This window comes from Triticum aestivum, chromosome 7D (genome assembly GCF_018294505.1).
Source record: "Triticum aestivum cultivar Chinese Spring chromosome 7D, IWGSC CS RefSeq v2.1, whole genome shotgun sequence".
Classification (NCBI taxonomy): domain Eukaryota; kingdom Viridiplantae; phylum Streptophyta; class Magnoliopsida; order Poales; family Poaceae; genus Triticum; species Triticum aestivum.
This window is the reverse complement of record NC_057814.1, coordinates 9204564-9229464: the sequence shown is the minus strand read 5'-3', so window position 1 is coordinate 9229464 and position 24901 is coordinate 9204564. Positions and strand designations below refer to the sequence as shown.

The window sequence follows — 24901 nt, the reverse complement described above, 5'->3', positions numbered from 1 at the left end:
ATAAAGAAGGAAAGAAGGGTTGTCCGGTAATAAGAAGGAAAGGAGGAAAGCTTTCCTGCAATATTAGAAGTAAAGAAGTAAACGAGGAATTCGGGGATTGACAGAGAAAAATAGGAAAGGAAAGGAGGAATTTCCGTGATTGATAGGGGGGAAGTGCAAAGCCGTCCCGTAATAATAAATTGGTAATGAAGGAAAGTGTCCTAATAAATCCCGTAAGTCATAGAGTTTTCTTTTGAGACAAATATGTATATAGAGTTGATTGATCGCTAAAAAGATCGTGGAAACAAAGTAAACTAGCTAGAAATCAACGTGTCATGTGTTATTGGGCCGTGGACCTTATTAGGCCATCGGCACGATCAGATGAACTGAGCCACAACCATTATCATCGATCAAAAGTTCGCATTGCTTTGCTCTTTGTTCAACACGCACGAGCATAAACCCTAGCATCATAGTACTAGCGTGTGAGGCCGGCGGTGGCACGAGCCGTGTTTCTGGTTTTTCGGCGAAAAAAGAGGAAAATGAATGTGAAGGGTAAACATAAGACACATGAGAGAGATAATAATTGTTTTCAAATTTTAGTATCACTTTGAGAAAATGACCTGACAATGGAGTGATTTTCAAAGAATTTAGTATATTTCCGATAAAAGTATTTGTGTGCATTTTAGTAATTTGTGTCGAAAGAGTTTCTTTTATGCTTTAGAGTTCGCCGCCCTCAAATTTTTTTAGTCCTCCACCACTCGCTATAGTCCCATGAACGCGTAGTCTTACCCCGTCCATAACTCGAGAGAAAATTATGTTATAATTGTTTAACACCTGCAAAATAATACTATGTATAAATCATAATAAAAAATGTTTATTTATTGTTGTTCATGTACAATATTTTTTTGAGAATTATAATGAAAAAGAGAGTACCTGTTAAAAATAGGTGCTTGATTGTTGTGTGTGTGTGTTGGGGGGGGGGGGGGCCTGAACCATTGGGTCAGGGAAGTGTCTTTTTACACCCGTTGCAACGCACGGACATTTGTGTTAGTAACACTGAAAGAAAAAATACATTCTATTAACTTGTTGAGGGCCGAACGGAATCTCAATAAAAAGATTGTTGTGCAAAAAGGAAAGTAACTTACGTCCGATTTGTATTCAGCTCGATCCGCCCAATACGTTGAGGACCCAAACTGACTCATATATATACATCCACCACGCGTGAATCCTCCAGTCGAGATCAAGATCGCATCGCATCCCCAACGATCGTAGGCGATGGCCGGCGGTGGCGTGGACCGGCTGTCCTCGCTGTCCAACGACCTCCTCCGCCGCATCCTCCACTTCACCCCACTCAAGGAGGCTGCCTCCACAACCGCGCTCTCCCGGCGTTGGCGAGAGCCGCTCTGGCTCTCCTCGGCCGCCATAAACCTCGAGACGGGCGTCGCCGAGAAAAAGAAACACCGCCAACGACAAGGGCACGAGCACAACAACGCGCACGCCCGCTTCTTCTCCGGGAGCGACGACTTGGTCTCTGCGGCCACGGGGGCGCTCAACGCGGCCGACGTCCCCGTCACGAGGCTCACTTTAATCACCTGGTTCCCAGACTATGCCGAGGTCGCATCGTGCTACAAAGACTTGGTGGAGGTCGTGCTCTCCCACCCGGCGGCGCACCGCGTCGAGGAGCTCCTGCTCGTCGCCAAAGATCCTTACGGCAACCCCTATAATCGGAAGGTATTCAACTGCACAGTCACCCTTGACTCCCTTCAGATGGGGACACTGCGGATCCTAGAACTCACCAACTGCAGCGGAGTACTAGTCAACCACACGGAGGCCGTGCTCCCACGGCTCTCCTCCCTAAGGCTGAGCCATTGCACCCAGCAACTAGGATCCCTCCAACGCGTTATTGACGCGGCGCCGTCGCTCACTGCCGTCCGACTCGAGTCTGTCTTCATAACACACGAGGAAGCCATAGAAGCCACATGGCGCCACCTCCGATGCCCCGCCACCACCGTGCTTGTGCTTGACACTTGTGAGTGGGAGGTGACGATAGGGCCCCATAGGCACGGCTGGTTCTTTGAGAAGACCGTCGATCGATTGAAGATCGACGCGATGAGGCTGCGCCGCTTTAGCTACAAGGGGCCACTCCGCTCCTACTCATTCAGTCCACAGCCTCTCGAGTTTGAACAAGTGGATCTGGAATTTTTCGAGCAAGGCTACTACAGGGTAAAGGATCCAAAATGGGACTTAGAAACTTTCTGGCGATTCACTCGGAACTTCACTAGCACCAAGGAGATGAGGCTGAAGGTGAACCACCTTGAGGATATCACCGTCCTCAGTGAGGCAAGGCAGGTCGAGCTCCTGCCGGCATTCCGCCGCCTCCAGCGTCTCGAGTTTCAAGGAGCACATTGGACCAATGACAAGACTGCAGCAGTGACGACCATCTTGAACCTGCTCCACTGCTGTCCTGTGCTCACTACCGCAAAGTACGAGGAGGAGGATGCATCGAATAAACAAGGGGCACAGAAACATAAACGAACTACTCGGAATGAAATTTTGATGGCTGCGATGGTAGGTCCGCGCTACTTATTCCAATGCTTGCAGAGCTCTCTGAGGAGAGTGGACTTACAGTTCCAGCTAGAGAAGAAGGACTGTCTTGGTGTCAAGCTGATAAAAACTTTTGCCGAGAATGCGATGGTTCTTGAAGAAATACGTATTGACAGTGGAGACGAAAAGTTGTGTGAGCACATGAATCCTAGGATTGCAAAGTGGAACTCGAGTAGGAAAGTGTTCGGGGCGACAAGTTTTGTGGTCTTACCTCTTAAGATGTGACTCTACAAAAGAGGAAATATGGTACGTATACTCCTGTTTATGTAGTGTTTTTTTCTCAGACATTGTTATTTTATTGAAGGGGAATTTCGGGCTGGAATGTGCTGGTACATCTTGACAGAATAAACATTCACAGTGTCAGAAGAGATTGTAATCGCTTGGCTCACTTCTTATACTGGGAAACTGCGTATTGGATAGGAGGTTATATAATTGATGCAATGTGTATATTTGTTGTGATATTCTGTTACACGAGGGCACATTCATCATTCATGATAACAGGCATTTCATATTATTACGACTATGCGCTTACTAGTAAAATGTTAGAGACAAAACCAATGTACATGCTGTACTTTTAAGTAAACAAAGTTGTTCTTTACCTGCATGCGAGTATTACTCGGACCTACCAAACTGTTAATTTCCTTGCTCCAAGCTGGCTAAGTGGGCTCTAGGGGACAAAACAAATATGCTGATACAACAAGTTTGAAGGCTCGGCAGATTGATATATTAAGCTATGTACAATGTTTTAAAATAGTTTTTTGCAACTCTGCTTGCTGAATGGTCATGGGTATTTCCCCTGATGCTTTTGCAACCATGATTTTCTGAATCATCATCTCTCTGCTATGTGATGTTATTTTTGCAACCTTGACTGCGGGATGTTCACTGGCCTTTCTGCAGTTTTGTTACTGTGTGTTTTGTACGTTGTACTATCAAACATGGTTGCTGTTTCCTTGTGTTGACTCAATTGGAATTACTAAAATGTACTGTGTTATTTTGCAGGCATTCGATGGCTCACCATATTTTCAGGATTACTATCGAGCGATCTGAAACAAAGATTCATATCCGTTAATAAGCTCTTGAGGCAGGGTTGCTGTTGAGGGCGCATTATGCGTGCAATGGCCCATTGCTGCAACCGGCTCCAGTTCATCCAGAGCAGGCATAGCGCAGGATGATCGGCTATCACCTGTGAATATGATGGAATAAAGATTATGTCCCCATTAGATAGACTACTAATGGAGAATTTTCCGAGTTCCTTTGAGAGAATCAGATACTATCAAACGACCGAGATCTTCTATGTATAAGAATTAATGACAAGTCCAAGATCATTGGAGATGAAGAATTGACATGTTAGAACATGTAATTCAAGGTGGTCCAATCAGTTCCATTAGAGTGCGTCTTAGTAAGCCCTTTACAGCCACAAAGAGGTGTAGGGGCGGGAGGGGGGGGGGGGGGGGGGCTAATATTTTAACAACAACAAAAGGGAGAAGGAAACATTTCCAAGAAAAACAATATAGACCTCATGTTTAGCAAAACTAGTTCTGCTGAAAAAATGCAAGAAATATTCAGTCAGAGTATCTAATTAACCACTGAATTTGCAAATGATAGAATTTGAATGTTGTCTTTGTCGCGATCTTCGACAAATAAAAAAAATAAAGATGGTTCTAAACCTCTAATTTGGGATTACTCAAAGCCGAGCCCGAAATTTCGGGTACCCAAATTTTCGGGTTTCTTTTTCTTTGGGTATTAGTTTTGGAAACATGAATTTTTTAAAACTCGACTAACCTGACCTCAGGCTACAAGTTGGAACGGGCCGTCCGCGGCGCCGCTTAATCAATCCCGCACAATGTCGTTCGTGGACGCCCACGGTTGAGAAAGTAAATACGTGGATTTGCGGACTATCCCGTGAGGCCCGAATCTAGCCCGCATAACCCACATAATCCCTCCTCGATACAAACACTGGATGCTAGGTTTTCCATGAGGAGCCGCCAGCGCGGAAGCACTGGCGGCGACGGCTACTCCTATTGCGCGATGGCGAGGAGTGCCTGCAGCAGGATGGTGACCAACGTGAAGAAGAAGCGGGTGATCAGGGCCTCGCTGCGACCACCGAAGCGAGGACATGCACATCGTCATGAGAAGCACTATGTCGGGTAGGTCTCCCATGGCCGAGGTGTTCGCACAAGAACACGTCACCGTGTACCCTCGACGCTGGGGGTGATACACCGCAGCTCGCGTCGAAGGAGACCCGACCGGCAGCGCGATACGCAGGACAGCCGGCGGATGCTTTTGTAGACCCGAAACCCCGCATGCCCGGGAGGGACCCCGTCAGGGCGCGCATCGACTATGGGCTGCCCTAGGTCGATCTGATTGCCCCTAGGGCCTCGAGGTTCGCCGCCCTGCAACAAGAAGAAGAAACGAAGAACGAGAAAGAAGAAGAACTAGGGCTAAGGAGAAAAGATAAAAGATAAAAAGTGGTAGATGATTTGATCGATTGTGTGTTGTTTAATCGGCCGTCACCCCTTAGGTATATAAGAGGCAGCTGGACTTCCCGTACAAGGAAAAGACTTGGATTCACGTCCAAAACCCTAGTCAAATTCGGATTGATTTTGTCCGAACTTTCTAAAACTGTTAGGTTTAAACTGGCTGCACCTTGCGTGTTTTTTTGTGGTGGTAAACGGTCTCGAATGGAAACGAGTCCAAAAGCAATCTTGACCGTTTCGACGAGACAAACAACTTTCATGTTGAACGTTTTTTTTATCAGAGGTCATCTTGAGGGTCAAATTTCTCGCGCAAAACAGAATATTATTCGCGCTACCCATCAGACAGGGTGTCCGGTGGGGCGTGCCATTTTTTGCCTGTGACAGAGCTGCATTCCGATGGCTCTAACTTTTGTATACGAACTTGGATTGAAACAATTTTTATATCGAAATCAATCGTTTCGACAAGACGAAGACAATTCGTGCTGAAAGTTTTTCCATTTGAGGCCGTTTTAAAGGCGTAAATGGCCGAACTGTACTTTGATTACCCAAGTCCTAGTAATTTGAGCACAGTTTCGGCCCTTGAGATGATATTGGATGGCAATGGCCCAAATTTATTTGAGGCCATCTTAAATAAGTTCTTGACCGTGCCAAAATCTGGTGTCAACACATGCCCCCCTGTTTTTGGCAAAGCTTGTATGCCGAAAAATAACTTGCACATAGCTTGCTCTAAGGTCGATCTCAACACTCCATCTGCCATTCTGCATGTTCTTAGGACGATAAGTTCATATCGGCCATTGCTTGTGTGAATATTTTGATGCAAGCTTGGGTGAAACTTTGTATACTTATTAATCAGACTATAAAGTTCCATATATATGCAGGTCAAAACCATCCATCAACCATATTGTCCACCGTTCTGCTAGGATCTTGCAGATAAGCAACAATGAACTTTCTCGAATCCTTACTTTCACCAGCCAAAGCAGTGGGTTTTGGTTCGGCCTTACCTACGTTGGCAAGAGTAAGCATGGGGTATTGGTGGATATATGCAATACACCATAATCAACATAGTAGCTAGATGCTTGTTGTGCCAAATAATTTGCTCTTCAATTGTCATGTCTAGATATATGAGCAGTATTAAAGCAACCCAAGGTAATATTTACATCTAGACATACCTCAAGATATTTTAAAAGTGATTCGTTAAAACATTGATAACCCTTGGATATTTGTTGCACTATACTAATAACGAATCACCGAAAGCCTTACTATGTAAATCACCTATAGCAAGGAAAAGCTCCAATCCGAATAACAATGCATATTCGGCTTTGATCATTTGTGCATATATATTTTAAGCGGTATGAGGCTTCACAGAATAGCACCATAAGGAGATATATAACACCAACACGTTGGCCATTGCTACGAATTGAACCATCAAACACATAATCTCCATAGTACTAGAGAGACAAAGCTAATATCAATATTATGCATGTCATTAATCCGATGTTCAGTAATAGAATCAGCTATGATTTTGCCTTTTATAGATCTCAAAGATGCATAAGCCAAATCATGTCCAAACAAAGTATAAGCCCACTAGCCAATTCGGCAACTATGAATTGGTCTATGCAGCATCTATTCAGTGCTATGTGGGTGAAATTATATACCATGCCAAGTTTCAACTTTTTCAGAATTCATTTGTAGTGCTTTTCAATTTCAGGGTCATTTAGCTCAAAAAAAATTCAGTAAATGAGCTAAAAATTAGCAAATGAAGTTAGAAAAGGGTTGCAAATTGATGATGTGCCTTTAAACGGTGCATACTGAACACACAAAAAGTCTGGAGTTGTTATGATCCACTTAAACATAGCTATAATATTCTTCAATAGCAAAAAGAATCAACTAAAGGTTCATCTCTAGTATCGATTAGTGGCATGAACCGGTAATAAAGGTGTTGGTGGGGCCCTAACCTGACAACAGTCTGCCACCACCTTTGTAGTACCGGTTCGTGCCACGAACCGGTACTAAAGGTTAGCCACGAACCGGTACTAATGAGCGCCGCCCGCCTAGCCGTTGGAACAGGCACCAATGGTCACATTAGTGCCGGTTCAGTTACAAACCAGGACTAATGTGCTTCACATTAGGCCCTTTTTCTACTAGTACGGGTGCGGTAACGGGCTGGCCCAAGACCTGATAAAGAAACCCGCACCCGACAAAGAAACCCACGCCCGAAAACCAGAGTTCTTAGCGTGAATCTTAGCGTGAGATCAGACGGACACAAAAAGAGCAATAGCAAATTGAAAAACAATGAGTAAATGGCACTGGCGGTCCGAGAACTTGCACTGCGGGTGCACTTAGTCACGGTACTTGTAAACAGGAAAAACCGGTCATAGAACTTGCATTGCGGGTGCAGATAGGTGACATATGCCATCTGAACCACCCAGCTGTCCTATTTTCAAGAAAAAACTATCATAGAACTTGCGTTGTGGGTGCAGATAGGTCACATATCAAAGTTTTCGTCCCTGGACATTTCTTTAAAGTCACGAATCACAAATATTTTTAATAAGTATTTTTTAATTCATCGTTCGAGGACATTTTTTTAAAGTCGCGAATCACAAATTTTTTTTTTAAATGTTCACAACTTAAAAAAAATGTTCGCGAATCACAAATATTTTTCAAATTTATCATTCACGAACATTTTTTAAAGTAGTGAGCAAACATTTTTCAAATTAATTGTTCATGAACATTTTCAAATTTATTGTTCGCAAAAAATTTCAATTTTTTCGTTCGTGGACATTTATTAAAAGTCACGAATCATAAATATTTTTAATAAATATTTTTTAATTTATCGTTCGCGAACTATTCTCAAAGTCGCGAATCACAAATATTTTTTAAAATGTTCACAACTTAAAAAACATGTTCGTGAATCAAAAATATTTTTCAAATTTATCGTTCTTGATTTTTTTAAGTCGTGAACAAATAGTTTTCAAATTAATCATTCATGAACATTTTCAAATTTATCATTCGCAAGCATTTTCAAATTTTTGTTCGTGAACATTTTTTTAAAGTCACGAATCACAAATATTTTTAATAAGTATTTTTAATTTATCGTTCGCGAATTTTTTTAAAGTCGTGAATCACAATTTTTTTAATGCTCACAACTTTAAAAAAATGTTCGCGAATCAAAAATATTTTGCAAATTATCGTTCGCAAACATTTTTTTAATGTCGTAAACAAATAGTTTTCAAATTAATCATTCACGAACATTTTTTAATTTATCATTCGAAAACATTTTCAAATTTTTCGTTCCAGGACATATTTTTAAAGTCCCGATTCACTAATATTTTTAATAAATATTTCTAATTTATCGTTCTCGAACCATTTTTAAAGTCACGGATCACAAATTCTTTTTTTAAACATTCACGAACATTTTTTTAAAGTCGTGAACAAATAGTTTTCAAATTTATCGTTCAGGAACATTTTTTTAAAGTCACGAATCACATATATTTTTTAAGTCCTGAACAAATTTATCGCGCTTGACCGTTAGAGGGAGAAAACCGGGCAGCTGGCCGGTTCAGATGACCTGTGTGACCTATCTGCACCCACAATGCAAGTTCTATGACGGGTTTTTCCGGTTTGCAACTACCGTGATTTAAGTGCACCCGCAGCGCAAGTTCTCGGACCGCCGGTGCCATTTACTCAAAAACAATCGACTGTAAAATAGCAAATCCGAAAAAAAACATCGATCAAGATGACCGACGTGAGAAAGAAAACCCGGATGAAGGAACTGAAAAAACACTTTCTAGGGCAGCCGATCAACACGACCGGTGGACAAACCGTAGGTACGGGCGGCGCTGCCCCCAGTGGCGATCATGGATCTGACAGGCGAGACAGGAGAATTGATTACAACAAAGAGGTACGTACTACCTGATTAGTCGGTGATTACTGTTTAGTTGCTTGCAAGTGGAGCTGAGCTGAGCCGGCCGGCCTCAGTGGTTGGACATGCCCGTACCGTACCGACACAGTGGCGCCAACACATGCACGAAGACCGACGATTAACCACGCATTAATCTCGATCGTGGACACATTATACCTAGTCAACGCCTCAACAGTCGACTAAACATGTACCTCGCCGCCTCTCCTCCACGCGCACCTCGGCTTCCACTACCACACAAACACCTCCGACTTCCCCGATGACAACCACCACCAGCGGCAGTACCACGAAGACCACATCCTCGAGGAGTTGGAGGAGCACTTCCACGAGCTCTCCACATCCAATGCCGGCACCAATGCCAAGACGCCGGTCCACCTGCAAGGCTGCGTGGTGTGCTTGGGCGGCTTCCAGGGCGCCGCGCGTGTAGCACACGGCCACCGAACCTGCCCGCTCTATCGGGCGCTGTTCCTCCCGCCATTCCTCCTGCCCCTGCCGCTCGTGAAGTCGTGAATCCCGCGGGGTGTTGTTTGCGTAATTTGATAACCGCAGCTGACGAATACTGAGGAGAAGGTTCCAAATTTGCTACCAGCTGCCTGGTTTTTGTGGAATCAAACCAAACAACCCCATGGGCCAAGGAGGCCATGGCAGATAGGTGTTGAAATTTTTTCTGACCGGCCCCTCCTTTGCGGAGAATATCACGAAAACGATCCCCAGGGAAGAGGGTTACTTCCTTGACTTCCTTGTTCAGGCTTGGGTTAATCCGGATTTTCACGCAAATGGATTTGGTCTTCATAGTAAAATCCATAAACCACGAATAAGAGGAGGATCTATATATATACCTGAGTATATTCGGGTGCAAGCTTGGTGAATTTGGATATCTGCAAAGAGAGCCTTGGCTCTGTGGTTAGGCATGCGGTTGCTAGGATCAAGCTAGCTCATTTAGTTCTGGTGCTTAATTACTTACCTTGCTTATTCAATGTTTTTGGTCCCCTCTTTAGATGGTTTTGAGCTTTCTTGTAAAGCTGGCATCCCCAGCAGGGTTGGTATGCGTGTGTCCTAAATATTACTTAACTGATGTTTTTGTATGGTGCTTCGTTGTGGCTTTATCTATAAAGCGGGATGAAATCCTTTTTGGGCAATTCTACTGCATTACCTTCATTTTTCGCACACACCAGTTCTGATGTCTGAACTCTAATGAAACGGCTGTAGCATACCTATCAAGACATGCCAACCTTTGTTCTTACAAGACCTGCAAAATGAGGCCACTGCGGAGAGATGTTAAAATATTTTCGCATCGGCCCTGCCTTTAAAGATATATCATAAAATTTTCCCACAGGAAGAGTATTATATAGAGGGGTCAATCTGAATATATGCAGAGGAATTCGGGAGTTTTCTTTTTGTTTTGCTAAGATCGGAGCAGTTTGCCCATAAAATGAAGCTATGTACCCACTTTACAACATTTTGAGAGATGTGTTACTGAACTACTCATCTTCTCTGAGTTGAATGACTAATGTTGTGTTTATCTCTTTCGTTATGACATGCTCTATTGGAAATGCATTCGATTCAACTGCATTACTTTCATTTGTCTCATATACCAGCTCTAGAGCCTAAACTCCGATGATACAGTTGCTGCATACCTACCAAGGCATGCTGCTTTGAGAGAAGTTTGTTCTTGTAAATAAAACAACTCATGCATGAATATCCGCTTTGAGAGATTCTTCATTTTGGAGGGAGATAGTGTTTATCCCATCATATATTTGTTAAATTATATATTAATACAAAAAATAAACTTTTTTACATGGCAATGCATCGAAGAATCTGCTACTACATTATTTAGATGACGCATAAATACAATTTGACAAAACATCAATCAAACATCACTGAACATAGTGGACCAATAGTAGTAGAGAGGATGTCTGAACTAATAATAGGCTAATAGTGAAAATGGAGATGAAATAAATAAAATATATTTCTTAGACTCGTGCATCGTAGAATCCTCAATCAAGATATTTATATATGAAACACACAAACATATATAAACACGTTATAATACATACAGAACGTCAAGCACAATGCATGTCCAAGCCATCCAAAGTAGACACAACATATGGCTCGGTTTTGTTATCTTTAAATAAATTTAACAACTTAATCCACAGATGGATGCTTGTGATACTGTCATTTTTTAATTTGTTTAAAAAAAATAGACCATTGGAATTTATTACAACAAATTCCCCATACTAAATTTTTACAAAAAGAACATAATTTCAACGACACAAGTAATGTCTGAGTTTTCAACGGATACAAGTAGACCACTGGAATTTTTCTTTCCTTGTTGCATTTATAATGATGGGGATTTGTGTTGTATACAAGTAATGTTCCAGTTTTCAAATATTAGTAGTGTTATTATGTGATAAACATTGTTATATGTAATACAAATAATAATTACAATTTTAAAAAATGAGATGTAAAAAAGTAATAATGTTTAGTATTAATAGGTGCAATGATGCGCATAAGCTAGTAGCACCTAACTAATCATACATGCATGGGTCATATGCTGCACTACCCGGCACACATATGCACCACACATGATGGAGACAAATAGAAAGTCATCTAACCAATTGACAACCAACTGACATGATGAATAATACGTACTCATGGATATATTGTTAGCCAGTTTGTCAGCCCCGTTTGAACGAGCAAATGTGGTTAAAATTGTGGGTTTCAACCTTTTGCCATAGGTATTACTGTGGTTGTCGACTGGGTGTCTGACATTGGCGCTGACGTTGTGTTTCTGGTACAACTCGATCAAATACAACATGTTTTTATACATTTACACTTGCCATCAGTAGAAACTATAAATTGGATTCAGCTAAAAGAGCAACGACTTGGTGCTTATTGAGGTTTCTCACCATTTTTTAAAGGCTACGTCACATGCCAGGAATTGGTCACCACTCATAGATGCAAATAGAAATAAAAGGAGTTCAGTTCTTCAGCCAATAGTTATCCACTACTTTGGTCCTCACTCAGTGACAGAAAGGGTAGAGAGGCACGTATTTGTATTGTTGCTAAGGGTAAAACGACGGGGTTTAATCATATTGCTTGCTTTTATTCTGTCTACATCGTGGCATCATACTTCATGCATTACTCTATTTGTTATGAACTTAATACGTAGAGAGGTAAGCATCGAAGTGCTCTCGAAGTGGATTACTAGTAGTAGATGCAGGCAGGAGTCGGTCTACTTGTCATGGAGGTGATACCTATATATGTGATCATTGCCATGAATAACATCATAACTATGTGCGTTTCTATCAAATGCCCAACAGTAATTTTTCTACCCATCGTATGCTATGTTTCAAGAGAGAAAACTCTAGTGAAAACTATGCCCCCCCGGGTCTACTATAATCATATTACTAAAGCAAGAAATACCTTGCTGCAATTTATTTACTTTTATTTTACTTTTATTTTTATCTATCTACCAGATTTAATCCTTGCAAGTAACGAGTTCAAGGAGATTAACAACCCTCTTGGACGCGTTGGGTGCAAGTATTCGCTCTTGTGTGTGCAGGTGCTCCTCACTAGGATTTGTGTGGTTCTCCTATTGGTTCGATAACCTTGGTTCTCACTGAGGGACATACTTATCAGCTCCTATATTGCTTCACCTTTACTCATTGGAGAAAATTCCAACGCAGCTCACAAGTAGCATGGACTCAAGCATGCACCGCGTGCCTGGTACCCGCATATCACGACCTTTCCTTATCAGCTCGGGTTTCGCTCCACTCGCTCGGATGCCTCGTTGTTTTTGTACATGATAGATATCCTTGCGAGAGAACTAAGTTGTGATGCCATCGCAACTAGGTGGTGGCTTGAACGGGATTGGTTGGAATCAAGATACGCGAGTTATAACCAGGTTCGGGCCCTCGCGGTGGAGGTAAATGCCTACATCTTGCTTGATTGCTATTGACGATGATGATCATCTCGATTACAAGGGCGGTGTTTCGCTGCCTCTATCTCGAGAACTACTAACTTGTCTATCTCCAGTGACCTCTCCTTTAGACGCCCCAGGAACTCACTTTATATAATAGCTGGGTCCGTGGAGTTTACAATTGGTTTCCGGGTTCTACTCGTATTTCGAGTCCTACTCTAAGTCTCTAGGTCTTGTGTGCCTTCCAAGTTAGGGGCTTTCTTTCAGGATCTGTTGCAATCCGGCCCACGAGGCTCACGCGAGAGCCGGCATCTGTGGGCTGATTCTCGATTTTGGGCCATTGGTTCTTCTTCTTCTGTCTTAGGTCCTTCGTGACCCGGGAGCGGTGTGTCTTAGGTCCTTCTTTGTTCCACATAAAAACCAAAACCACAGTAGTTCTGTTGAAAACAGCGCCAGTCCGGGTTAGTTTCATTTAAATCGTATAAAATTGCACCCAAACCATATAAAATTGTCGTAAACACGGCATGAATACTTTAGAAATTATAGATACGTTGGAGACGTATCACCCGTCACTACGAGTTATATACTCGTCCTATGATACCCCGCATATGGTGCAACTTGACATGCCTGCCTGCAACTAATGAGCACTGAATTTATATGTTCCATATGGTTTGTAATAACGTGGAATTATGAAACTGGATTTATTTGCGTCTTCCCGTGTCTTGTAATATTGGGGAATAGTGGTGACTGCATTCCTATGCCTCCTATGGTTTGTAATATTGTGGAACCAAGGCCACTGTATTTTCTTCTTCTTATGGTTTGTAATAATATGGATGATGAGCACATAACTCAAATGTTCTAAGTTGTTAGTGTATGTTTGAATGATTTTCGTTGTTACTCCCTCCGTAGTGATCTAAACACTCTTATATTTCTTTACAGAGGGAGTATTTCCATATGTTCCTAATGGTTTCATTTGTAATATTATGAAAAGAGTTGGTCCATTTGTCTGCCTTGTTGCTGCGTTTTCTGTACAAAGGATGGATTTTATTAGCTCAAAATGGAGCATCAAGTGATACAAAGATAGCGAGCACACACCCGGCCTCTGCATAGCTAGGATGGACACAACCAACCCCAACCGACGCAAAAAAACCACACACCGACAACTAGCAAAGTCAAACATGACCGAAGCTATGCCTTGGTGGAGCAAAAAGAAAAACAAAAACTCCGAAGCCATCAAGCTAGTGATCACAATCTACAACATCAACCATATCTGCATCAACCATCACTTGACATAAGTTGTGATGTCGCCACCACTTTCCACAGCCCCAACAACTACATGCATAGCTGCCTGCGACAAGTTTGACATATCTGACGAGCAGTGCCCTCAGCATGCGTTCTGTAGCCCTTACTGTTGTCAAAGCTTTGCTGCCATTTCGTAAAGGAAATGTCTTGTTTGGAGGATTCCATTTTGGATCCAAGCAACTAAAAAAACTATACATGTAAGGAAACCAAGATTATGTATGATACTAGCTGGGATTCAATACTCTACTCACTCTGGCCAATGTTCACAACAACTTGAGGAAAGCTGGTTGCACCTGAAGAAAATCTTCCTAACTCTGGTGCATTGACTTCTTGTTATGTTTGTACTGGTTGTAAGCCCACCACACCTTGAATAGAAAAACTGAATGTTCTTGTTCGCACCCAAGGGGATTAGCTCATGAAATGGATTTGACTCAAATAGATCTGCTCTGCTTTCTAGAGAAAAATATATATACAACAGAAGAACAATAAGAAAACAAGTTTTTGTTCCACTATATGTTGTTACATGGTCTATTAATGTTGATGATAAAATGAAACCAGGAGGACAGCCCAACCAAACAGGATAATCATCTGCTGCATTACCCTCCCTTGGTCATCTTCACAAAATCCCTACCCATCTAGTAACATTCCTCGTATATAGCTGCAGTGCCAGTCGTGCGATCTGTCCTGCATAGTTGGGATGACCTCGGCGCCATTAGAATTGACCATCATTCCTATCGCATCCCTACCGAAATAGTCAGGCGTTCCCTCCTTGTCATTTGATAATGACACTGGTTGCCCACACAAGGTGATCTCCGCCGAAGACTGACAGAGTCAATGTTAAGCTTAACCATATGCCCGGATTTTTTTTATTTTTCTGATAAAGGGTGCTTTTATTAACTCAAAATGTAGAATCGTGTGGATAGAAAGCATAAAGGGCGCTTTGAACCATATACCTGGAGCTGGCCGTGTCAAGCGATATCTTTTGATGCCACTCTTCTTTTTGTGCACAACTTGGTGAAATTTGCACGGTGATTGCCATGGCAGCTCTAGGATGAACCTGCACCGCATCACCATTTACATGCTGCATGTGTTCCACCACCAAATATATGTGCCAACTTTCTCAACAAAGATGTTCACCGCTAGTGGCTAATGTACACTAAATTACAGGGGAGGCAAATTTGGCTAGACTGTCTAGAACCAAGCAAGTAAGAAAAAACACATAATAAAACTCGCATCTTGATTTAGACTACTGGTCGTCAACCCGTGCATCCGCACGGCCTAGCTAATTCATATGCATTTCATATTGGAATAAATATGTGACAACCTAATTTTTTTTGTAATGATACAACTATTTTATTTTCTGATATACATTTGAATTTTTTTCGGGATACCCATTTCAAGTATTTGGGGAGATGTAATAGCCTGCAGTGTTTGAACGAATACGAATAACATTTCTCCAAACAGTTTGCAGAAATATGATTCCCATGTCTTTATGTGTTACTTAATCTTAAAGGAGCATGCGGTTCATAAGTAAACTCAGCACATGAAAAATAATAATGTGTTTACTAAGATCAATAATATTGGACATCACTTAGTTACTAATTGATTATATGCAGGATGTTTAGAAATTGTATTGTAGATATGTTTTTATAAAAGAATTGAGATAAAAAAAGTTTTTTATATATCTATGACACATTTGTATATGGCACATATATATATTGTACATGTGCATGAGATCCTTGTGACACATAATACTCAGCGTAATATTCTCATGGAATTCCTATACTTGATGATGTTTTAAAAGACACCTTTCTGCTAGTTATAAGTCCAGCATAAGATAAAGACCTATTTGTGGCGCTATATTACTTTATAGAATAAATAATTAATGTATATTACAATTTATTTAAAGTCTCGTCATGAAAATTCTGACAATTCTAAGTTTTATATCCCAAATTTTAGTCCAGAAAACTATTTAACTGTAACTCAGTAGAATTTACGATTATCTCTAAGAAACATCTCATGTGCCTTGATTCTCCAGGCTTCGGCTTTCATGCTCCGAGACATAACTAAGGCACATATCAATCAAGTTTGCAATCGGCTTGTCTCCATGATGTTAGAGAACTATGTATGCATGAACTTAGGTTATTTCCTACTTCCCTAGAGGGCCACTTATCAGGAGTAGTAGGCAACACTCTGGGCGGTGCAAAATCTAAACTTTTACAGAGACTATCATCTATATGTTCAATGGATGATGACAATCATGTTTTCCAAGGTTGATAGAAACATGATCACAGTAGAAGATGACGGATTGGACTATACCTCGTTTTAGATTGATTGCAGCGGTGATGGAACACCAAAGGTTGCGCCAACGGCCCGAAGAATAGACGACGCGGCAAGGCAGGGGTTAGTAAGAGTGATGGTAGCGACTCCAGATGATGCACCATCGGGATGGGCGGCGGGCTGAAGAAGGATTTTTGCAGCAACACGCTGATGTATTTCTTTCTTTGGATTTGAAATCAATCAGGAGAGTTTTTTGGAAAGGAAATCAACCGGGAGAATTGAGGAGACATAAGTGTGGCTTTCAAGAAAGAAAACGTGCTTGTGGGAGAATATGATAGGAAGTTGTACTTTTTTTTGACTCGATGCTGTAGCTTTTTTTTAACTCCGCTGTACTTCTTTCAAAGGGACGTTGTTCATCTTTTCTTTTGACACATGCGTGTGTGACTTTTTAAAAGAAACGAAATGTGTTTGTGGGAGAACATGATACGGCACTGTACATTTTTTTGATGGGACGTTGTAGTTTTATGTTCATGTATGATTTTCCGGTCCAACATTTGATGCACATTTTTCTAGTAATATTACAATTACGTGATTTCACATATTAAACAAATAGATTCGGTCTAGTTTTAATTAAAAGAATCGACTGCGGATTTATTTCATAAGGTAGGATTGATTTTTGCTGAGCATTTACACACAATTGTTTTTCTGAGCAGGCATCGTCTCTTTTTTTGCAACATGATGCTCGAACAATAATTAATTGGACATGTCTTTTTTTCTAAGAACATGTACGTCAATGATTTTTTTGGAATAGGGACGTGGACCCTTTTTTATGGTGGGAAATTAGGACGTGGACTCTTTCACCTTTTTTTAAACGGACGTGGACTCTTTTTTTTATTCACGTGGACTCTTTCTTGATGGTACAAATTGTTTCTGTGACGTGGACTCTTTCCCTTTTTTTTGTTGAAATGGACGTGGACTCTTTACCTTTTTTGTTGTTGAAATGGACGTGGACTCTTTATCTTTTTTTTTGAACATCAGTACAGACACAAGCGCTCATATACACGCGCATACACAGGGCCGGTCTTAGGATTTTAGGGGCCCGGGGCGAGATTAGAGCTAGGGGCCCCTTAGAGGATTGCCTTCGGGACCGAATTTCCTAGCCGTCTTTCTTGCTTCTTGTTCGATCCCAAAATTCAATCTTGCGCCCAACACCCGATGAAATGTTTTACTCACTAGGAGGTGAAATTGAAAGTACTACCAAATCCAGTGCCTTTAGAGGAAAATAGATTAATCATAATCATGGACTAGTTTCTTTTCCTGGATTACGGCTTTGCATATGTGTGTCCCATAGAATATTGCTAAGAACATACAAAATCCAATCAATTTAATGGGAAAGCATCTACATATACACTGCAATTAGCACCGGACGTAGTGACTCCTAGACAGATCCCATGTAATTATTATTATTTCTATATATGTTTTGCCTAAGCATCACATCAAGGTCTCTATATCGGACATACCCTTAGTATTTGAAATTTAGTGCACTGCTTTTTATTAACTTGATAATACCTACGGCAACCACGGCCAATCAATCAATTAACAATGCCCCATGACAATAATGAAGAACGAATATTGATTATCCTTTATAAATTTTTATTAATTATTATGGGAAAATTAAAATCGTTAGGGCACAATACCTTGTCTGGAATCAGCTTCTCGTCTCGTTGATTGGAGTGTCCGGCTGAAGTAGTAGTGACAGCATGGCGCATGCTCGGTGACCATCGCTTATCCGCCGTTGTTCAATTGGTTCCGATGGTCGCGAGGCGAAGAGGCGAAAATCCATCCGGCGGCAGCCGCCGACACCGTGCGTGCGTGAAGTCATAACTGGTGCGCCTCTCCGAGATGGTTGACTCCATCCAAGATCTGCGGTCGTACCTAATTAGTAGCCAGCCACGTAGTAACTTGGGCCAGATTAGTACGTTTTTTCAGTCCATAGAAACCCAGCAGCGGCCTACATACACATACGTCCTGGGTGGGGGCCCCTATGCTCCGGGGGCCCGGGGCGGCCGCCCCCCCCCCGCCCCCCATCAGGACCGGGCCTGCGCATACACTCACCCCTATGAACACACACACGCACATCTTACCCCTATGAGCATCTCCGAAAGACTGAGCCGGCATATCATCTTAAGATTTACGAAGTCACCATAGGCGCTTCATCGTCGACGGGAACGTCTCCTCCCACTGAAAGCGCATCGCCGGAAATCCTAAAATAAATCCAGAAATAAATGCGAGCACCCGGATTTGAACCCTGGTGGGCTGGGGATACCACAGTCCCTCTAACCATCCAACCATAGGTTGGTTCACACTCTTTACCTTTATTGTTTTGTTGGAACCGACGTGGACACTTTCCTGATGGTACAAATTGTGGTCTAGGGGTCGTGTCAGGCTGTCCTTATTTCTTCCAGCAGTGCAACGTAAATCGTAGGGTTAAGACTGATTATAATATAGATTGAATGGTTAAGATATTTTTAATGATGTGGATTAATATGGAGGCTCATTTGGTGCCTCCAATTAGTAAATATAAGATATAAGATATAAGGCCAACTCCACCGCGCGACCCTATCCTGTCCGCCCCGTCCGTTTGGGGTAAAAGGGACAAACGAGACGGCCCAGTGCGCGGGCGCAAACGGACTTTTGTCCGCTTTGTGTCCGCTTTCGACCCATCCCCGGCCCAAGTTTGCGCCGGTTTTGGGGTGAAACGGACAGCGCGCGGACGGGCGGGACGCGCGCGCTTGTCCTCCCCTGGCCCGCCTCTCGGTGGGAGAAACCAAACCCCCCCCCCCCCACGCCCATTTGGCGCCATTTGCCCCAAACCCTCCCACGTCCCTCCTGCCGCCCCTTCTCTCCCCCGTCCATGGCCGACGCCCCGCCGAGTTCCGGCGGCCTGGCCGTCGACCCGCCCGCAAAGGTGAAGAAGAAGGCGCCAAGGAAGCCGCGGTCGGAGTGCACGCCGGAGGAGATCGCCAAGTTGGATGCGGAATCGGCGAAGAGGAGGGAACGGAGAGTGGTCGTCAAGGTCAATGCCGCCGCGGCCAAGTTCGCCGCCCAGCGCGAGGAGCTGGAGGCCGCGCGGCGCAAGGCCGCTGCCGACGAGAAGGAGGACCTCGTCAACAAAGCGCACGCCATCCTCATGCTTGGCATGGGCCGTCCTGCCGGGTTCCCTGCAGCGGCCGTCGGCCCGGCGAGCACAGGCTCGTCGGTCAACCGGCCTACGCACTGCCAGTCGCCGACGTCGCGCACCGCGCCCATGTCGCCCGGCTTCCCTCCGCCAAGGCACGACGGCCAGACCCGTTTCTCGGGGTCGCCGGACGTGGGCTTGTTCGCGCCGTCCACACCGCGCCCCGCGGCCGTCATCGACCTCAACGTCACGCCTGGGTCCAGCAGCGGCGGGCGGCCGTCCGTCGAGATGCTAAGAAAGCAGGCACGGGCACCATGCCGGCCCCCCGCGTCTTGTTTGACGGAATGCCAACCCCAACGTCAGCGGTCGACGACCCCTTCTACAACCGCTACATGGAGGACGTGATCTTCGACGGTGGACATGGCCGTACCTACGACCCCGATGAGACCCAAAGTCAGGATGGCCGCGCCGAGTACATCCCCGATGAAGAGGCCGACGACCGTGCTGACTACGACCATGGTGACTCGTGGCATGAAGACGATGACATCTATGTCGAAGGTGATGAAGAAGAAGAAGAAAGCAATGACGTTGATATTAGTGGTGCGCCATTGTTCATCGACGAGCTCACCTAAAGAGCAGAGGCACAAAAGAAGAGGAAGAGAATTTGCACGGGTTCATATACACAAGATGAGGACAAGTTGATTTGCCAAGCTTGGATGGAGAAACGCCAACCTTTTTGAGGCTGGCATGGGTGCCGCCCGCCCGTCGGGCCGCGGGCAGTGTGCCGGCGAGAAAACATTCATTTTGGAGGCCGGCTGTGTTGCTGGCCGCTGGCTGTGTTGCCGGCGAGGAGAACTATTCATTTTGGAGGCTGGCTGTGTTGCCGGCCGCTGGCTGATGCCGACGATGGACGTGTAGGCCGCTGGCTCTGTTGCCGGCGTGATGAACGGGGCCGCTGGCCTGAACTAGGGCTTGGCATTTGAAACGTTGCTTTTAGTTTTTTAAGTAGACGCGGACAGGATGGGGCAAATGGATGTGGCCGCGCGCTGGGCGCACGGCCACCGCATCTCAGGACACGCCCGGACACGACCCCAAATCCTTACCCAAACGGACAGAATCCGGACAAAACGGACGTCCGTTTGGGGTCGCGCGGTGGACTTGGCCTAAGATGTAACCATGCCACAGTTGATCTTCTTCTGTCAAGATATTTCTCAAGGCGGCTGGGTGGTACCTGGAGTGTGCCATTTTCTTCCCAGGCACCAGAACAGAGGTGGTCCGCCGGCTTGCCTGCCTCGTTGCCGCCTGCGAGAAGTTTGACATATATATGATGACCAACATTATGTATGATACTAGCTGGGATTCAATCCTCAGCTCACTGTAGAAAATGTTCACACTGCCGAAAATCTTTATGAGTGATCAACTGTTTCGTGTGTCTGGTTCAGTCCATGCAAGTTTAAAATAAATATATCGTCAGTTCTCAAGCAGCTCAGATATTTTCTTGGAATTAAATGGCATCCCTGAATGATTCATCTTGACTGTTTTCAGTTCATATTGCATATTCCCATTACATAGTCTTGAAACTAAATCATTCAAGAATCAGGAATATACAGAAACGACGCTAGTTGAGACAACTGAAACAGGGTAGCAACACAGCCGAATCAATCAACACAGCGGACACCAAGAGGCCTTATTTTTGGTGGTCATTCAGCCGTGTTGACAGACAAATACCATGCATGTCCACGTAGCTGCATCTCTAGAAATTTGTTTTACCACTGTCAGTAAAACTTTGGTGTACTGATTTTCTTTCACTTGCACGCTGCTATTTGTACAAGAGTACGTATTCCAATTTTGCTTTATCGACATTGATGCAATTTCTCTATGATTAACAGATTCAAAGTTCTACTGCATTCACTAGCTACAAGAAACATACATAAAAATAACTTGGTCTAAAGCAGTGTATTACCAAAATACTGAATGAATAAGGTCAACTAAACAGCACACCAGTAATCAGTCTGATTGACCTTTTTACTACACTACCAGGTTCACAATCTGCAACAGGATTTAGGATAACATAATAACTAATTGTTATGGAAAGGAAGACCAATTACAGTATAATTTTGCTATATGGAACTAATACGATGTTCTTTGGAAATGACATTTCGATTAATCTGTAGGTTTTCCAGGCTTTGCTCTGAACTGGAAATCAACCAAGCAGGAGGGTAAGCACCAGCAAATTGAGCGGTATGATTCAAGCAGATTCAGAGGTACACAAACAAGTACTTCAGCCGACAGAAGAGGCAATTCTTGGAGGAAGCACAAGCATGGTTTGAAGGTAAACACTACCACCCATCTCCATCTGCTAATGACTCTGAGAACAGAGGAACATAGGGTAGAAATCGTTGTATATTGCCTTTCTCAAGATTAAGAATACAGCCAACTTTCTGCTGTTGCATATCATAAGCTACCAAGGCATCACCTCCACATGAAACCAGGTAAATGGTGTCGCAATCTGGATGAATCCCAACCACCCTGTACATCTCCCCAGTGATGCTCATAAGCTCATCGATGCTGGCAGTATGCTTCAGAACCAAACTGTCACAATCCTTTAGGCACCAGAGTTCTATCTCAGATTCAATTATTTTATTGTTATCATCGACAGAAGCTACAACATAGAGTAAGCACCCCTGCGATGATCCAATCGTACCAAATCTTCGACCATACGGCATAGGGATAGTCTTCCGCACGTTCCCCTGCATGTCCATCCCCAGGAGCACATACTCGTTGCTGATGCCGTTCACGTTGCCAATCACATGTACATACATCATACCGTTGACAAAGACACCCTTAGTATAGAAGAAGAGCGCCACTTTCTCAACAATCCCACCATCTCTGCGACTCCAGGCTCCTGTTTGTGACGAGTAGATGTTCACTCCTGTCATGTAAGTTTCGAAACAAAAAGCGTGGAAATGGGATGAAACTGCCGGATCAAAAGCCAGGCCGGCCGTACAGCTGTATCTATATCTGTATGCTGGCGATTGCGGTTGAGGGGGCAGCCCAAGGGTTGCACACAACAAAACGGCAGTCGTCCTCTGCCCTAGCCCAAGGGTTGACCATGTTCTTGCTGGAGCATAGGTAGAGAAGGAGGCCATTGCAGGCGTCCACCTGGGCCATGTCCTTGAACTTGTTAGGCTGCAGGAAAGGGAGGGCAGGGTCGAACGGAGCTGCGCCGTCCCCGGAGACGCTGGCGAAGTGGTGGCGTTGCCCGCTCTTGTCGTTGGTCATGTAGAGGAAGCCGGAGAGGGTCTGGGGGAACTTCTTGCGGTTGGCGGGGTCGGCTATGAGGTTGCGCCATGACACGGAGACGCACTTGAAGCAGTGGAGGGATCTGGCGGGGAGGCGGGAGAGGATCTCCAGGATGAGGTCGTCGGTGAACAGGCCGGCCGCCTCCACCATCGCGTCCGGATGGTCGTCCAGCCTCGGCTTGGTGTACTTCTCTGCCTCCTCCATGGAGCGGAAGAGGGAGGGCAGGGTCAGGTCAGATCTGCAGACGGAGAGAGGGAATCGTGGATTAGGCCGAGAAAAATCTCGAGTCCCGGGTAGTAGCCGGGGGTGGTGACCCCGCCGTGCTGAGTCGGGAAAGGTTTATGGCGGCGACGTGCTTCTGGGACGCTCAAGCTTTTCTTTTCCAAAGGTAGCAGTTTGATGGATAGAGTCGTACTCCAGCCGGACTGAGAAAAAAAGCCCAGTCCGGTTGGACGTGTAAAACCAGTCCGTTTGGGCTTATTTTGTCCTTGCCCACTATTTTTTATCCTTTAAAATTATGCGAAAGCATGCAACAATACAACATAGAACTACACACGAGCACATCCATTTCTCCGACTAATATTTCCGGATAAAGGAGTGCATATACTAATCTACCTACCCCTTGTCTGTGGGGATTGGGATCACCCACCTCGTCGGAACCACCGGCCTCGCGGTCATTGGTGGCATGAGGCATCTCGCCGTCCTTGTCCTCGTCTACAAAGGTCTGCTCCGACTGTCAGTCACGAATGTGTTGTGTAAAACTTGGTTCAGTAGGAAACACTTTCAGTTAGTCTAGTTTCTGAACGAAGTGAAAATAATGCCAGAAGCGCACTGCGTTTGCGTTGCGGCTGAATAGGTCCTAGTTTTACTTATTTTGTTGTTGTGTAATCGTGTAGTGGCAGGCCACGATCTGTCGGTGGGATGGCGCGGGATGATCCGATCATGGCCAGCAATTCTGTTAGGAGGGAATAAAAGGAAAGCCAGAAAAGGCGCAGCGTTGCAAAATAGTGTCGCCTCTCTCTTTTCCCTGTTCGTCAGTGTTCTTCATAGAAGAGTCTGAATCCACCCTCGCGTGTGTGTGTGTTCTAGGATTTACTCTAACATTTGGCATCAGAGCCTCGGTTTGGAGGTGATCCGGCGGCGGAGAGAAGAGGAGGAGGTACGGCGGCGGTGATCGGTGATGGGCGACACTTCGCCGAGGAGGGATCAAAACAGCGGCGGCGGCGGAAAGTACACGCCGCCAGCAAAGAGGTCCAAAGATGAGGGCGCCGTGATCGTGCAGCGCGCACCGACGAGGACCGGCGGCGTCCCGATCCAATATCCGTTGCTCAACGACTCCAACTACGGCCTGTGGGCCGTGAAGATGAGAGTGCTTCTCTGCCCGTTCAGTGTCTGGTCCGCGTTGGAGGGAACTGCGGAGTTCGACCAGGGCAAGGACGCTGAGGCGTTCGCCGCTCTCTCCCAGTCCGTCCCAGACGCGGTGATGATGGCAGTGGCCAACTGTGAGACAGCCCATGAGGCCTGGGAGGCCATCCGGCGCATGCGCGTCGGTGAGGATCGCATCCAGAAGGCGCGTGTGAAGCAGCTCAAGCGCCAGTGAAGGACGAGGCCGTCATTGAGATCCTCTTCAACGCCGTCCCGAGCCGATTCAGTGACATCGTCAACACGATAGAACAATGGGGCGATCTGTCTACCATGACTGTGGCAGAGGCTGTCAGGCGTCTTGCAGCATTTGAGGAAAACCAGCGCGGCCGGCGTCGTCAATCGGGCGGTGGCGGTAGCGAGCAGCTCATGCTTGTTACTCAGGCGTTGGAGCAGCTCATGAAGGGCAACAAGGGATCTTCAGGTGCCGGGAGCAGCGGCGCTGGCCGTGGTCGCGAAGGCGGTCAAGGGCGTGGCGGTGGCCGTGGTGGACGCGGTGATCGTGCTCAGGCCGC

At 44.8% G+C, this 24901-nt stretch overlaps 1 protein-coding gene and 1 pseudogene across 1 annotated transcript; one reads left to right on the top strand and one right to left on the bottom strand.

Annotated features, from left to right (window-relative positions):
• The first annotated feature begins 1226 nt into the window (after nucleotides 1–1226).
• Nucleotides 1227–3989, top strand: LOC123168660 (uncharacterized). Its single transcript, XM_044586531.1, has 2 exons — nucleotides 1227–2829; nucleotides 3583–3989. Exon 1 carries the CDS (start codon nucleotides 1255–1257, stop codon nucleotides 2806–2808), a length of 1554 nt encoding a protein of 517 aa, XP_044442466.1. The 5' UTR covers nucleotides 1227–1254; the 3' UTR covers nucleotides 2809–2829; nucleotides 3583–3989.
• An 18011-nt stretch (nucleotides 3990–22000) lies between these two features.
• Nucleotides 22001–23315, bottom strand: LOC123163827 (F-box protein At5g07610-like; annotated as a pseudogene).
• Between the last annotated feature and the right edge of the window lie 1586 nt (nucleotides 23316–24901).